The 17,512-nt window shown below is 42.4% G+C and overlaps 1 protein-coding gene across 2 annotated transcripts in view; it reads right to left on the reverse strand.

The window, feature by feature from the left end:
* The window catches only part of CLINT1 (clathrin interactor 1), an 89,333-nt gene that overhangs the window by 10,124 nt on the left and 61,697 nt on the right, over nucleotides 1-17,512 (reverse strand). For both annotated transcript variants that reach the window (XM_044450923.1, XM_044450920.1), the window contains exon 8: nucleotides 7,332-7,404. In XM_044450923.1, the coding sequence (XP_044306858.1) occupies nucleotides 7,332-7,404 (73 nt within the window). The remainder of the gene's footprint in view (nucleotides 1-7,331; nucleotides 7,405-17,512) is intronic.

The raw sequence follows: 17,512 nt of genomic DNA on the forward strand, positions 1-17,512 counted from the left end.
GCACACATGGTGGTAAACCAGCTGCCCACAATCCTTCAAGCAGGATGGGTACAAGACTGCCGCCCGCCCAGCTCCTCAGCTACTGGCATTTGCAGGTATGTCACTTCCGGTAAAGAAGAAAGCACATAGCCTACAAGGCTAGCAGCCACTGACAGCCTCCTCCCCCATGAATCTGTCCAATCCCTTTTAAAAGCCACCCAGATTGGTGACCCTTGCAACTTCCTCTGGCAGTGAGTTCCACAGTTTAACTTTCATGGGCTGATCCCAGCTTCAAGTGTTACGGGAGAGGGAAAAAATGCCTCCCCGCTCTAGTCTCCCAACACAAAGCATTTTTTTAAAAGCCTCTATCATGTCTCCCCTTTCTCGCATTTTTTCTAAGCTGAACAGTCCCAAATGTTGTAGCCCCTCCTCACAGAGAAGCCACTCCACTCCCCTCGTCATTTTTGTGGCCCTTCTTTGTACCCTTTCCAGTTCAATAATGACCTTTTTAAGGTAAGGAGACCAGAACTGAACACAATATGCCAAGAGTGCCACACCAAAGATTTGTGTAAGGGAAATGAGATTTTGGTGGTACTGTTTTCTATTCTTTTCCTAACTATGCCTAGCATGGAGTTCTCCTTCTTCACAGCAGCTGAGCACTGCCCAACACTTGCATCGAGCTGTCCACTACTGCCCCAACATCTCTTCCTTGCTCAGTCGCTTCTGGTTTAGATCCCATCAGATTACACTTGAAGTTGGGATTTTTTGCCCCAGCATGCATTACTTTATACTTGTTTATACTTAATGCATTTGCCAATTTGATGACCATTCTCCCAGCCTGGCGAGATCTCTTTGTTCCGAGCAGCTGACATTCATTTAATACAGGGTTTGGGAGTCATGCAATATATTAACCACTCACTCTCTTTCCTTGAAACTACATTAGAATTGGCCTTGGCTATTATGGTTTGTCCTTAAAAGATTTCACCTCCCAGCCGTCGCACCCATTCAAGGAGCAGTAGCAGCTCAATTATTCTGCTTTTAGTGTTTGTGCACATTATATGGGTTACATCACAGCTGCTTAGCCTGCAGTGCTTAGAAACTAGCCAGGTGGGACTGTAACATCTGTGTTGCACTCAAACACCACCAGGGACAGCTTCCAACATCTGGTGCCATTTCTGAATTGTCTTATCGCTGCAAGACATTCTGCTCCATCTGCTGCTCTCAACTCAGTTAATTAAACCAGAACCATCTCCTTTTTAATAAATGGCTAGCAGTAATAAAACGAACAATTCCCTTTCTGCTAGATGTGTACTTGTATTCCTTTTTAATGCTATTTTATTTTAGTCAATATTAAGGGAGCATGCTTGGCTTTCAGATTGGAGCATCTATCTTCAGAATGCATGTGGATTTCATAGCAGGTAGGAAACATGAAGAATGCAGTAGCCCATTCCCAATTCTTAAAAGGTGGGTTACTTTGTAGTGCTTATACAAAAGTAAAGGCAGATTGGAGGTTTCCTGTTTTAGATCTTAAATAACTATGAGAAGTTGTGATAATTATTAAAAAATTGTCCCCTTGTTTGTCAAAAAAGCTTGAGGATGTTCAATATATTTGACTAACTAGAAGGCAAAACAAAAGAAGCATTCTTCAGAGAGAATTAAGTGGCAGGTGCTTACAAAGACAGGTGTGACTACTATGCCAGTTGGGTAATTAAAAGCTTCAAATAATCATGGTCTTAAATACAAATTCACTAGCACTGGTTTAGGCAACATAGGTAAATAAAACCAAAGCACCTATTTAAATGTGATACTGTACAAAAAGGCATAAGCTAGTTAAAATCAGATGACATTGCTGGGGGACTAAATTTTCCATATGAATTTAAGCAGGAGGGAGGAGGAGATACATGTATATTCTATGAAGAGGAACAAGGCCTATGGGAATTTGCCTTTGCAAGGATGCTGCTGTATCAGTCTGCTTCCTGAAACCATCCTTAATAGGAAAACAGAAGAAGGTTGTGTTTCTCACAACATTAGTGAGTGAAACAGAATGCTGGTCACTGATCGTGAATGCCTCTTCTGCTTTGGTGCAATGGAGGCCTGCTACAATGAGGAAATCCCCTGCACACCCTACCTAGACTGGCAGGCTGACTGCATGGCCAAGGTGCCTTTTGGCATTGGCTGAGCACTGAGAAAATCATGACTGCTGCCTCTGGAAGTGTGTGTGTGTGTGTGGGGGGGGGGGGGGCTCTTGCGACTGTCCGGTTTGCCTGGCAAGAGGCAGTGGAGGTATGGAAATTCATCTGACTCCTCAAAAGGGTGGGGGGGGGGAGAGGGGGGAGGCTGAATCTGGGAGGGTTTCTTTCATCCAGAGCCTGATTTGCTCTCTGTAGTTGAGTTGGAGGGAAGAGGGAGGACTCTCTCCTACTCCATTTCCAGCTGGAGTCATACTGTTGCTCTAAAAGTTAAACAGTAAGCTGGGAAATAACTGCCTGATTCATTTTAGCAACAAATTTATTCTCAAAAGTGAGGGTTAGGGTGAGGGGGTAAAGTTGGCGGGTAAAATTCACCCCTGCAACTGTTTTTGTCAGGGGGATCTTTTTGCTTCCCATACAAGCCTATGAAAAATCACTCCAAAGCCTTGTACAGGGAAAAAACAAAAACAAACAAAAACCCCCAAACCAACCAAAACCAAAAAGATTCCCTTTTTTTTCCTAAGGGGCCTCCATGGGGGATGCCTATAAAGAATTGCTCTGTAGGCTTATACAGGGAACCAGTTAGCTTCATGAGTCCCTTAACCTCATGAACCTCACACAGAGCCAGTGTGGTGTAGTGGTTAAGAGCACGGGACTGGGACTCAGACGATCTGGGTTCTAGTCCCCGCTTGGCCATGGAGCCAACTGGGTGACTTTGGGCCAGTCACAGACTCTCAGCCCAACCTGCCTCACAGGGTTGCTGTTATGGGGATAAGATGGATGATGTAAGCTGCCTTGAGCCCTTTGTGGGAAAAAGGCAGGATATAAATAAAAATAAATAATAAAATAATAATAAAATAACCTGGCCTTGAGGGAACACTAATGCCCACAGGTGCCATGTTAGGGATCCTGAATTATTACACCTGCAACATTTACTAGAATAAAATGCTTCAACCTTTGACACATCTACCATTTAAGCAATAATTAAGTGCTCAAAATGAAATAACAAAATCCAGTTTTTCATTCCAATTTTCAGAATAATAACGCAGTTTGCCTGACCTGTTGTATTGCTCCAAGTGTTTCTTTCCTTCTTGGGTTAGGCAGATGCTTTCCACTCTCTAGACAGAGACTAGCTGTTTTGCAAATATACCCACAGATTCTTAGAAGCATGCAATTTTCCTGCTAAGCCCTTTCCAAAACAGACTTAATTCAATACTTCTACTGCTCCACTGCTTTGTACACGATACAAGTTACAGAGCCACATATAGCTGCAGCAAGTGGCACACTGGTCAGGAAAAGCGACCTGCTTATGAAGGACAGTGCTAATCTTCACAACATCCGCTAGCCTTGAAGACTCCCAAGTGAGAGATGTCGTTATAAATTAACTCCTTCCATCTGCCTCCTTAGGGCAGCAAAGACATTATTTGTGGTGGACAGCTGGTAGCATGTCTCATCTCCAGGACTTCTCCCAAATGCTGATGTGGAAGGATGGGGCAAACTCAATTTCTACAGTAGCAGGTAATTAGGCAAACTGGACATCCAGAAAAGGATTTTCAGCCACAGGAGCACATTTTGGATGAAAAACAGATGGAACAGCCTGTAAGATTAGGGTAGTCCCAAGACAGAATCAAGAAAGGGTTCAATTCTTTATCCAAGCTGAGAGGGGAGAGAAAAATCCACTTGCCCCTTCAGCAAAAACAAGGGCCACTGGGTTATGAACTCTGGCTTGTGACTGGAATCAGAGGGCTCCGTGCACAACTGGAAAGTGCTTCCAGTTGTGAAGGGGAGGGCCACACTGAATGCTACCCCATAAAGAGCTCCACATCTATATTAACATACAGATGCATTTAAGAAAGGAGGATCAAACATGTGTAGGACTGGAAAACCAACAGAAGATACATTTGTCCATAGAAAAATCATATCATGAACAGGTTGCCCTAATAATAAAATGGATCATTCACATGGACACATGCAAGGAGAGTGAAAGCATATTTTCAGCTGCCACAGCAGCATCACTGTATGATCTTTTTCCCTGAAGAAGAAAGCTTCAAGTATAAAGTACCAAAAGACAAGTAGAGATTTAGTACATTCTATGTATGGCCTTGAGATGTAGCATGTTTTGGTTGCATCAGGGTTAGTATGGGCAAAAGGATGGCAGCAGTAGCTCCAAAGCCCTATGGCAGCCAAAATAAGTTTTGGAATAAAAGAACAATCTGCTGGAAAATGGCCCCTGGTTCTGAAGAACGGAGAATTCTCATGTCTTAGGAAGGTTTCCTTGCCCCAACAAGGAATGCTATGGCCAACATAATAGGTTCTTAAGGGTCAGGACCCTTGGAGATACTGTATTAATGCACCTGATGAGCGAGAAAATGCTTGCAAAACCATGGTGGTACACCATGCATCAGGCCTGAGAGGTGGTTATGTGGCTCCTATGCCTCTGTGATGCTAGAAACCAATTCATACCATCTTGAAGAAAAAGCACAATGGTGTTCATGGTGGTCCTAAAGGCACTATGCCAAATCAGGAGGGACCTGCAAGTATCATTGCAAATGAATGAACAAATGAATCTGGAAAGTAGGGCATTCAGGCAAGGCTGTGCTAGTTCAACGGGAATGGAGTTGGCTTTAGGTTGGACTTTAGAACTGTTTTAAGATACTTGGCAAGCCCGTTCTAAAATGGGAGGGAAGGTTAAATAAGGAGCTTGCCACATATAGTCTCATTCTGTCTACTTTTCTTTTTTTCTGGCAACTGTGCTGATGGGCATGCTACCTTTAGCAGCTTAGCTCTCCAAAGTGCTAGCATGGGGCGGGAGGGATTCCTCACTGCCACACTGCCCAGCTAGCTTACAGCACGTGCTCTTTGGGTGCCCACCTTCTACAGGGGGAGAGCTGCGTCCAACCACTTTCCAGGGCAAGTGAATGTGAAAGGCAGGCAATTGCTTGGTTCATAGTTTCTCTGAACCTTCCTCATCAACTGTATGCACCAAAGTGGTGAGATGATGGAAGGGGCAAAAAGAGCAATCATTGCTCTCATGGTATCAAAACCGAGGCCCCAATTCTGTGTTTTTTTTCTCCTGGATTGCTACCTAGAAATTGCCTCCCTACTGCAAGCAGGAACAAGCCTAATGCTGAATGCAGTCCTACCTAGGAAAATTTCATGTCACTGAACACATGGTGACTATGCAGTATCATAAAGCAATTAGGAAGACAGAAATATTTACTGTACAAAAACTAAATAGCCTTTCTGGGATAAAAAAATTGTTGGATGTTTTGAGATACCGCTTGGGTTTCATTCTAGGAATACATAGAGCATGTTTCTAATTTATCTTACTGCATATGTTGGACTGCATCCAGAGAAGCAGTTGCAGCTGGATGCTTCTGCAGGGCCTGCTGCAACTTCTTGAAAAAGCCACTCCTTTGGTACTGAGAAAATGTTTGCACAAAGCACTTCTCAGCCAATTGCTCCTCCGGCTATGCCACACTGTTTTGGAGCATCCCCTGGCCCTTAGGAGTAGGGTTTGTGCAGGGGGGAAGCCATGGGGAGAAGATGGCAGAGAAATGTCCTTGCACAGGCCCCTATCTGGAGTCAACCATTGCTTCAGCTTCTACAGCTGAGTCTGCCAGAAGCAAAATGGACTGCATAGTTTGAAGGAAATAACTCTCTTACTTTTCAAACAAAAATAGAGCATTGCAAATGGAGGATAAAAGGAAATTTCCCCACCTGCTTACCTCTACATTACATCTATGCTGAATATGTTTTATTTTTCAATGAAAGTGTCCTTCAACAGAAGGCATGGTTTCTATTTCAGTCATACCAGCTCTTAACTATTTTATTTGTTCCAAGGCAATATGGATTATACGGCCATAACTATCAAGGTCCAGCTGTACCAGTGGAATAACAAAGACATAAGCAGAACCCTCTTAATATTTCATGATAGCTGCAGACATTCCTTATGTAAACATGTTAAGGCTCTTCATTTTTTAAAGTTGATCAAACCTGCATTTTGGTATGGATATCAATCCACACCAATTTTAAAGTGAATTAAAAAAACAAACAAACCATTATGGGTTTATTTGCATAGCATGGAGGACCAGCCTACAAGTAAGCAAAATACTGTGGGTCATTCAAGGAACCCACAGTACATGGAGAAATTTATGGTTCACCTGAGAGATAAATCGTCTCTCTACAGGTTGTCCCTCTTTCCTTCCTCACTGGTCCTTCTTGAAGGTATGCCACAGGACTCTGTGACAACCACAGTTCCTTTTATAGTCACCACAGTTTCTGTTTTATGCTTTTCACCCTGTTTTACCCCAAGTGTCCGCTTCCAAATATCACAAATGCACCATGACCATCTATGCACATTGACAAAGAAAGGCTACAAATAGATTCATCTGTTGCTTTGCTTCCCATCTGACAGCTGTCAAGCAGTGAGCATTTTAGTGATAAGTGAAACTGTAAAAGGATCTTTAATGGTGAAATGGGGCCGGTCAACCCCTTCCCAGTATGTTCTTCAACCTTTTTGGGTTAGACTTGACTGTTCTCAGTGTCCCTTAACTTTCTAACCCTAATCTGTCCTGAGAATCTAGGTGGCTCAAGGAGGTGGGAAAGTGTGAACCATTCCATTTACAGGAACAACTGACAGGAACAACTGTCAGAACCCAGGTTCCCTTTTAAAACAGGAAATTTTGACAAAATTAATCAGTGTGCGTGTTTTAAGGGGTCAAAAACAAAGTATGCCAGGAATCACTAGAGAGACCACAATAAAAGTTAGTGAGTTCAGTTTTGCCCTCTCTCTCCTACACACACACACATTTTGCTATATATATGAAATGCAACTTATGAACGGTCATCTACTTTTACTACTTTTTCTCCCCCTGAATGTGTGCATTATGAGAAGCATTAAACTTGACTGGATTACACACTCTCAGAAGTATGAATAACACTGCATTCCACCACTGCAGTGTCAGCCAGCCTGACTTAGCTGTGAATCTTTCTAAGGTGTTATGATTATTATTAATCTATATAATAGTCACCTGCATGTAGTTTTACATTTAATTGACTCCCTTAGCTTCTTGACACATATGCCTTGATTTTGCCAGTACAACGAAGTGCAGAGCTACATCTACACCAATTGCTCAAACAAAAAACGGAAATGCAGTTTACCTGTTGAGACTGACTGATCAGTACCATCGAACAAAAGATCAACCAAGTCACTGGAGGATTTGCTGCCAGGAACCTATGGAAAAGCACAGTTGCACTTTTAAGCAAATATGGCTATAAATATGTGTGAGAAAACTAACTGGCAGCCAATAACTCTCTGAATCTGGAAAGTTATAGATTTTCAATCAAGTGTGGGAGCAGTCTGGAGGCAAAGACTGAATCCATGCTTCCATGCTTCCCCCCACCCTACATAGGAGACAGCTGGCAGATTTCAGCTATGTATGTCCTTTGCCGCTGGTCACAAGGAGGAGGGGGACTGAAGCACCACCTGGATTCTTTAAAGCAGGAGTCCCCAACCCCTGGGCCATGGACCAGTACCAGCCTGTGGCCTATTAGCAACCAGGCCACACAGCAGGAGGTGAGCAGAGCAAAGCTGCATCTGTATTTGCAGTCAGTCCCCAGTGCTAGCATCACCACCTCAGCTCCACCTCAGATCATCAGGCATTAGATTTTCATAAGAAAACACAACCTAGATCCTTTGTATGCACAGTTTACAGTAGGGTTAGTGCTTGGTGGGGTGGCCAAGGCCACGGGCCCCTTCGTCCCTGAGGCATCCCCTCCCACGTGGTAGCCAGGCGGCCAGACGAGGGGGTGGCTGCATGGTGCTCCCTTCACTGCAGGAGGGTCAAACAAGTGAAAGATGCATGTTGTCGTGTTTCCCTCCACCCAGGGGCTGGGTACCAGGTGCCCTCCAGGGTGGCAGTTCAAAGACTCATGTGGCCTTGCCTGCCCAGGCAAATGAGACCATGAACCGTACCGTAAACAGCGCATGTGAGGAATCTAGGTTGCGAACTTATGAAAATCTAATGCCTGATGATCTGAAGTGGAGCTGAGGCAGTGAATTGTATCATTATTTCATTATATGTTACAATGCAGTAACAATAAAAACAGAGTGCACAATAAATGTAATGTGCTTGAATCATCCTGAAACCACCCCCCCACCCCCGGTCCGTGGGAAAATTGTCTTCCACAAAACTGGTCCCAGGTGCCAAAAAGGGTGGGGACCACTGTTTTAAAGGACAGCAATGCCTTGTTCCGCTCCACCATCCAGCCCGTGGTTTTTTTGTCTTTGGCGGGCCACCTGTGGCTGAAGGAACTGCACTGGCTGCAAGGGCAGAGGGAGAGGCCTCCAAAGATCGAGTCCCTGCTGTGACCTCAGACAACCTTTCCAAGTCTGCAGCAGGGCCTCTGGTTTTTCCTAAGGCACTGTCTACTGGACATAGGATTGTACCCTCACTCCTAAAACAACATTCTGCAAAGACATTTCTGCGGAGACAAATTGTGATAAACCAATTTGGAAACTGAGTAGAGCTGGTAGCAATAAAAGCCCAGTAGTGTGTATGATGGACTTCATCCAACTGAGACAGAGTTACCATGCATTAAATTATCAGTTTATATAAAGGGCATTAGAAAACAGAAGAAGGTAATAGGAGAGATTATCATGCACAATAATAATGGCGATTCTAACAAAATTGACACTTTCATTTTCCATCAGACAAGGGGCAAGACAATCTAATACTAGCATTAATGTTAATTATACCACATGTGGGCAAGTGACCTCTAGCATAATGCCAAGTGTTTACTGGCATTGAGGGTTTTCTTGAAAACCTAACAAGCCAACAAAAGCTGATGGCATTGTTCTAGAGGTTGCCTATGTTGTTGCAATGTAATTGATGTTCATGCTAGGGTTAAATTGGTACTTCCTAAGATATCTATAGGCACGTGGAATGGAAAGGTAAAACCTCCCTCAGTACTGCCACCCCAAAAAGGAAACATAATTAAAGATACCAGAAAAGTCAAACTGAAATTTTATTGGTTATTTAATTATTTAATTACCTCCATTATGGCTTTACCAATATGTCTTGAAAATGATATTATAAGCTGGCTATAGTGCATGAGTTAGATGCACAATTTTAGACGTTCGATAGTTTTTTAGGTGTTTATAATGATTTTCACCTTCAGGTTGTTACTGCCATACCTCTGAGATTATTCTGTCATAAATGCAGGGCTGATATTAAATATTGTGATTGATTAAGGATTTTCTGCATGCCTTTGACAATTTCAGATATGCACTGAGCATCCCATACCTGAGCACATTTCATTGTAAGTACTTTAATTCTAGCAGTGAGAATTACAATACAATAGTGAGCTTAACTGAATAAAGTGATTCTCACACCAAAGTTGGTGTATTTTAGATTGGGGCACAAGCTGGTGCATGTTTAGACAGAAAAGGTCCTACAGCTTCCAGCATCCATTCAGCCAACTGTGCTGGCTTGCGTACATTGGGAACTGCTAGCCGTTTTTGGTTTGAGTATGTGTAACATCACATTCTTAAAACATGCATAAAGCTAGATTTCAGAATAGTAAAAGTAGAGATTCATGCTTTTTTTCTGTCAAGAATTGAGGTACTGTGCTTTCTTCTCTTGCCACAAGGAAGGGAATGTATTTTACTGATGCAATCCATTCATTAAATCACAAAGCTCACTTCCTGAAAGGATGGTGTCCTTTGTTACCATGTCCGCCTAAATGCTGGATTTCTGTGCATACTCATGAAGGATGACAATGGTTGGGAAGCTGCTTTTCCTGGAGCACAATGTCATTTTTAATATTCTATGAACCTTGGCACAAAGTCAAGTGCATCTATGATAAACCCTTTAGGTACCTGAGGGGTTTCTAGAAAGCCTGCTCATTACAACATTATTAAGCAGACAAATGGCTTGCTTTAATTTGCTTTTAAGAACTTCCCTCCAGTACACTTGTTGCAGATGTTCAGTTTTGGATGGAAGTGGAAGATCAGTGGAAGGAAAAATAATATCCAGGATAACAAGAAGTGGAGAGCAGGGCATCATCACACTTAAGGGTACAATCCTAGACACAACTTCCCTGGCAGTAAACTGCACTGAAATTATGCAACTTACTTCCGAGTAAGCATGCATAAGATTATGCTCTAAGGGCACATTTAAGACATGAAGACTTTTTTTCTTTGAAACCATGCATAGGATGGAAACCTCAAGGGACTGAAGAGCAAGATTTATGCTGATTCATTTGGCAAGTTGCACACCCTCAGCTTTCCAGCAGGATCTGAAACTGTGTCCCAATTTGAATGGGAATGGAGAAAAGTTGCCTATGCAACACTGCACTCATCTAGCAACTCTTTTAGGCTAGTCTCTTAAACTCTACATCGGCCACACCTGTCTGCCTCAGGCTACAGATCTGTGGCATGCAAACAAGTTAGGTATCTGGTTTAAAATAAGACAATGCATCTGAATAAGTCTTATTGGCTTAATGCTTTTTGCTTGCCTGGCACCATCAATTAGTTGTGCCTGGCAGACAGAGAATTCATTTTTTTCAAAATACACAAAATGAAGCATTTAATTTGTAGAAATTAGCATGGGGAATGTGTTTTAAGAACAAGTGTTCCTAACACCAATAGTCCTTCATGAGTTTGTCCTATAACCTAATGGGAATTATCCCTTCTACAAATCAACCCCTGTTCTTTTTCAGTCCAGGTTTCGGGCTCAGACTCTATTACAGATTCCTGCACAAAGAAAATGATTGCATAGGGTTTTTCTGGAATTAAAATTATTTTAAAAATCAGTCTTAAAGCACCTCAAAGAAAATGTAGTGATTAATAATGAAATGTTTTAATAAATAAATAAATAAATAAATAAATAAATAAATAAATAAATAAAAGGCAACATGGCTTTATCAGAAATAAATCCTGTCAGACTAATTTAATCTCACTTTTGACTGGGTAACCTCCTAAACAGACAGATGGAACTCTGTCTGGACACAATCTATCTTGAATTTAGCAAAGCTTTTGACATAGTATCCCATGACATTCTGATGACCAAATTATCAAAAAGTGGACTACACAGAAAAACTATTAGGTGGATCCAACATTGGCTGCTAAATCGGACACAAAGAGTGTTCATCAATGGCACCTTCTCAAATTGGAGGGAGGCAATTAGAGGGGTGCTGCAGAGTTCAGTCTGAGGCCCAGTGCTCTTCAACATCTTTATTAATGATTTAGAAGGTACAAGGAAAGATAATCAAATCTGCAGACAATACAACACTGGGTGGAATAGTGAACACTCTAGAAGAGAGAATTAAGATCCAGGGTGAACCTGATTAACTTGAACACTGGGCTCAAAACAACAGAATGTGATTCAATAAGAACAAGTGCCAAGTCCTCCACCTAGGAAAAAGAAGCCAAATACATCGATACAAGATGGCTCAACAGAACTGAAAAAGAAAAAGATCTCAGAGTAATTGTGGACAATAGGTTAAACATGAGCCAACAATGCAATGCAGTAGCCAAAAGGGCAAATGCTATTTTGGGATGCATTAACAGAAGTATTACTTCCAAATCATGAGAAGTAGTAGTTCCTCTATACTCTTCACTAGTCAGACCTCATCTGGAATACTGTGTCCAGTTCTGGGCACCAAGATTTAAGAAAGATGCAGGAAAATTAGAAAGGTCCAGAGGAGGGCAACAAAAATGATCCAGAGTTTGGAACATTGCCCTATTAGGAGAGACTGAGAGAACTGGGCATGTTCAGCCTTGAGAACAGAAGACTGAAGGGGACATGATATCACACTATAAGTATCTCAAAGGCTGTCACAAAGAGGAAGATCAACATCTCTTCTTGCTGATACCAGAGCGTAAAACAGAATAATCAATTCAAGTTGCAAAACGCAGATTCAGGCTAGGTATCAGGTTTCCTCACTGTCAAAGCAATGATGACAGTGGAACCAGTTGCCTAGAGAGGCTGTGGGCTCTCCCACACTGGAGACATTCAGAAAGAAATTGTATAGTCATCTGATTGGGATGGTGTAAATTGGTGACCTGCACCAGCAGGTTGGACTCGATGGCCTTGGTCCCTTCTGACTCTACTATACTATGATTCTATATCATCATTAGAAAACTCTGTTTATAGTTTTGGTTATTGTATGTAAAAAGAGACGCTGTACAGTTGGGAAAAGTGCAGAAAAAAGTAAATGAAATAAGGATATAACTGGATAAACTGCTATATAAAGAAAGTTTACAATATCTGGGAGTATTAAGCTTAGAAAAATGTCTGAGTATGAGGAGAAATGGCAGAGGTGTCCAAATTTTGCAAGTGGATGGGGGAACATTTTTCTCCATCAAAATAGTAGAACCTGGGGCCACCTCATGATTTTAATTGGTGGGTCCTTCAGGGCAGCGAAAGAGAAGTACTTGTTCATACAATGCTTAGTTAGAATTCACTTCCATGTGATATAGTGATGGGCACACATTTCAGTGGCTTTAAAGAGGGGTGTTATTTAATCAATTTCTATGCCACCCAATAGCTGGAGCTCTCTGGTCAATTTCCAACACACAAAAATACAATATAAAAATACAAAGAACATTAAAAACATCATTAAAAGGTAATCATATAAAATTTAACAGCAAAACAAAACACAAATTGCAATGGCCTAATATGAATTGATCAAACAGCCTATTTAAGCAGCTAATAAAGCCCCCAAACAACTAATTAAATGCTCTATGATAGAGGACAGTCTTTACCTGGTGCCAAAAGGATGCTAAGGTTGGTGCCAGGCACGCCCCAGTGGGGAGATCATTCCATAACTGTGGGGGTGGACAGCCATTAGAAAAATACATGGAATAGAATGAGTGGCTATATGCCTGCTCATGCCAGTTGCTGGGGAGATTGGGTAGGAGAGTGCTTTTGCACTAGGGTCCTGCTTATGGGTTTCTGGTGGGCAGCTGGTAGGCCAGTGTATGAACAGAGTGCTCAGCATGGTTCTTCATATGAAGGTGCAAGTAAATAAGCATGCAAGCTGTTAACACTGGAATTCCAGAAAAACCCTGTGCAATAAACCCTATGTTTACCTGGCACCAACCTTTTTGACTGGAGCTTACCCAATCACTGCATTTTCTTTGAGGTGCGACATCTTCTCTGAGGTGAGACTGATTTTTTAAATGATTTTAATTCCAGAAAACCCTATGCAGTAATCTGCGGTGTGCATCAATCTGCAATTTGCTCCAGAATTTTTCCAGGGATTGATGCCAGACTAAGTGGTCTTATAGTTCCCAGATCCTTTTTTCCCTTTTTTGAAGATGGGGACAATGATAGCCCTTTCCCAGTAGTCTGGCACTTCTCATGTTTTCCATGATTTATTGAAGATAATAGACAGTGGTTCTTATGAATTCCTCTGCTAGCTCTTTTATGATTCTGGGATGGAGTTCATCAGGCCCTGGAGATTTAAACATGTTTATTCCATCTAGGTATTCCTTGACCATTTGTTTGTCAATCTTGGGCTGCCATCTCTCACTTTCAGCTTTTACTGCCTCTTCTTGTGGGTTATAATACTAGTTGTTTAATTTTCAGTCCCTTTCCTAATTATGCCGGACATGGAGTCTGCCTTTTTCACAACAGTCACACAGTGGTCTGACATCACTGAGCTCTCCTCAAGATCTCTTCCTTGTTCAGCCACTGTTACATCAAAACCCATCATTTTATTTTTGAAGCTTGGATCTCCCCCCCCCCCCCCAACATACATCACATTACATTTGCTTATGTTGAGCCGCAATTAAAGGACAGGATCCATAGCTTGGGAGTACTCCTTGACCCGGAGCTGTCACTGGAAACCCAGGTGGCAGAGGTGGTGAGGAGTGCTTTCCTACAGCTTCGGCTGGTCCATCAGCTGCGTCCTTACCTGGACAAACACCGCCTAGCAATGGTGATTCATGCTCTGGTAACCTCCCAGTTACTGTAATGTGCTCTATGTGGGGCTGCCCTTGAAAACGGTCCGGATACTTCAGCTGGTACAGAATAGAGCAGCCAGGTTCCTAATGGGGACCGGTCATTATTGTCATTTAACGCCTGTCCTCTATCAGCTTCACTGGCTTCCAGTTGAAGTCTGGACCCAATTCAAGGTGCTGGTTTTGACCTATAAAGCCCTGAACGGCTTGGGATTGGGATACCTGAAGGAATGACTCCTTCCTTATATGCCCTCATGCCCCTGAAGATCAGTGGGAGAGGCCCTAGTCTGAGAACCCTCCCTGAAGGAGGTAAAAAGGGTATCTACTTGGAGGAGGGCCTTCTCTGCAGAGGCACTCAGATTATGGAATGCGCTTTTTGGAGAGGTGTGTCTGGCGCCAAGTTTATATTCTTTTCAGCACCAGGTTAAAACCTTTTTATTTAACTGTTATTTTAAAAACTAATTTAAATTTTTAATGTTTAACAGTCAGTTTTATTTAACTTATTTAATTGTATTTTTGTTTAATTGTTATTTATTGCTGTTTTATTGTGTTGTTTTTATGACTGTAAGCCATCCTGAGATGCCATGCATAAGGGACGGCATACAAAAGTTTTAATACTTTCGGATTGCCTCACAATGCTCCTTTTAACAACTCAACATTATTTTGTGTTGTCAGCACTTTGTTACTTCAGTGCTGACTCCTGATTCCAGATTTATAAATTGAAAGGCACTGGTCCCCATACAGATCCCAATGGGACTCCACTGTTAACACCCCCACTGCTGGGAAAAATACCACTTATTCTTACTTTTTATCTTTAACCAATTATTATTCTATAAGAGCACCCCCCCACCCCCACTACCACACATACCACTTCATTCCATGACTGCTAAGTGTGCTCAGCAGTCTTGGGTAAGGGACTCTGACAAAAGCCCCTTGGAAGCCCAAACAGCAATGTGTACATAATTGCCACTGGCCCCTTTGTATCAGTTCTCTCATTTTAGAGAAGTTTCTCCTTTTGAAGACAAATATGACTGTGTTGGATTTCTTTGGCAATTTTCCATCTGAATATGTATTAAAACTGCTAGCACTGTGGTTACTGTTTCCAACAGGTTCACCAAGATTTGCTTCTTCTAGTTGGTCCTGGGTGATACCACATAGGGTTAAATGCAGGGTTGCCTTCCCTCCAGATGGTTCCATGACTAGCTTTTCTTGGGCATTTAAGACTCTTTCTCATGACTGGAACAGAGATTTGTCCAGTCAATATGGAGGGAATTGATGTTATTAAAACATTTCCTCATTTGAAGGCCTTCTGACATCATTTGTACCTTCATGGTAGTTTTCAGAAGAAAGCAAAAGCAGTGACTAACACACATTAAGCAGTCCCGATAAAAGCTCATGTATTCTAGCTCCCATAAGCAGATATTGGAAGATGCTGTTACTTCTTGCCTTCAATCTCCCTGCAAGTTGGAGCCTGGCAGACTCCATCAACTTTTGATGCCCCTATTCTCCAGAAGTTAAGCATGCTATTTCAAGGCCTGTGGGTGCTTACACACATAGCAACCCCTTCCTCCAGCTTTGTCCCCATAAAATCTTTTGGCTGAAAGGTAGCAGCTGAAAGCTGATCTGAATTGCAATGCAGCAGAAGATGAAGACGATACTGGTGACAAGGGTCCTCATTCTGGATGGCTTTGCCAGTTGAGACAAAACCTGTAGATGTCAGGTTCCAGTGCCTGCCTGGATGCACTGGATGCTTCTGGACAGAGGCAATCAGGGTTGCTCTACCAAGCAGCAGCCAAGGAAGCTGCTCCCTCTTGTTTTAAAGCAGGAAATGGTGAACAGATGTTTACTGGTTTGGCCATGCAGGACCAAACTGCTCTTCCTCAAAGTTGGAAGAAGTTCAGTTGCTTATCATTGTGCTAGAGGGCAGCAGCACACTCATTGCGCTGCGCAAACATGATGGGAGTTTGTGCTGGCCATAGTCAGAGTTTCAGTGCATCTGGCCCTTCCAATGATAAATGGTTACGTCAGATTAGAAGCCAAAGGATGCTCCATAACCAGGCTTTTCTCATGAACAGTGTCAGTGATGCCAGGGGCATGTTCACCAACTACTTCTCCTATACTTGTTTCTGAGGAAAGGAAATTTTGCATGCTGATCATGCTTTGGTAATCTGCAAGGGTGAATATTGTATTGTGCTCTATGAGGGGCTGCTCTTGAAGCTGATTCTGAAGCTGAAACTAGCAAACAATGGCCCTGCCTGCTTGCTGGTAGATGTTGAAAGGCAGAATATACTTAAGCTATGCTGTGCAACATGTGCTGGTCAACACCAGGCTTCAGGGCTCTAGTTTTATATTTGAAGCCTTCCCTTCACTGCCTAGGATGCAGACCACAAAACCCCATTATCAACTTGGCTGTTATCTGGTTCTCTGAGGTTGAAGCTGTTTTTTGTATCCACACTATGCAGCCCAGGGACAACTGAGGCAAGGAGCAGGGCTTTTAATCCAATTGCTTTGAGCAAGTGGGGCATCCTTCCTGATGATGGTTGTCGCTCTTTGAAGATGATACGTAAGTGAATTCTTGTTGTTAATGCTACTATTAATGCTGAGTAGCTGTTATGTGTGGTTCTTTCTGCTACTTGGAAGAACCTGAAGATGCGAGTGGCAGATCCTATTCTCTCCTACGTGCCCTCCTGCCCCTTGAGATCTGAGTCAGAGGCCCTCTTCCAGGAGCCATCCTTGAAAGAGATCAGAAGGGTGACTACTGGATGAAGGGTCTTCTTTGTGGTGGTGCCCCGACTATGGAATACGCTCCCCAGAGAGGTTCACCTGGTGCCAATGCTTCTTTCCTTTCAGCATCAGGTGAAAACCTTTTCATTCTCCCAATAATTTAATTGCTGATTTTTTTTTAAATTGGTGGTTTTATACTTAACATTGAATGCTGTGCTACTCTTACTCTTACTTCTATTTTTATTCTGTTTTATTAATATGGTTGCAAACCATCCCGAGACGTCTGTGATGAGACGGTATAGAAAAGTTTTAAAAAACAAACAAACAAATAAATCCTGACATCTGTGAATCACACTCAATTTTTGGCATCTTTTATTTTTTAAAATTACTTTTAGGCCACCTCTGAAGGTAGAACCCTCTGCTCTTAAAGCCATCTCAAGAACAAATGATTGTTTAAAATGATTGCAGTCACTCTTGCTGTTAGTAAATTACTACCATGATCCACATGGGGATACAGTCCCACCCAAGTCATGCTCACACAGTGCAGAGTGAGAGGAGCTGTGGCGACGATCTTCACCTTCCCGCTCCTCTTGCTGTGCACTTTCACTTGATGGCTATTTAGTAAGGGGGAGGGTAAGAAGCTGGGAAG

Source organism: Varanus komodoensis, unplaced genomic scaffold, assembly GCF_004798865.1.
Source record: "Varanus komodoensis strain SLA01 unplaced genomic scaffold, ASM479886v1 scaffold6_1, whole genome shotgun sequence".
Classification (NCBI taxonomy): Eukaryota; Metazoa; Chordata; class Lepidosauria; order Squamata; family Varanidae; genus Varanus; species Varanus komodoensis.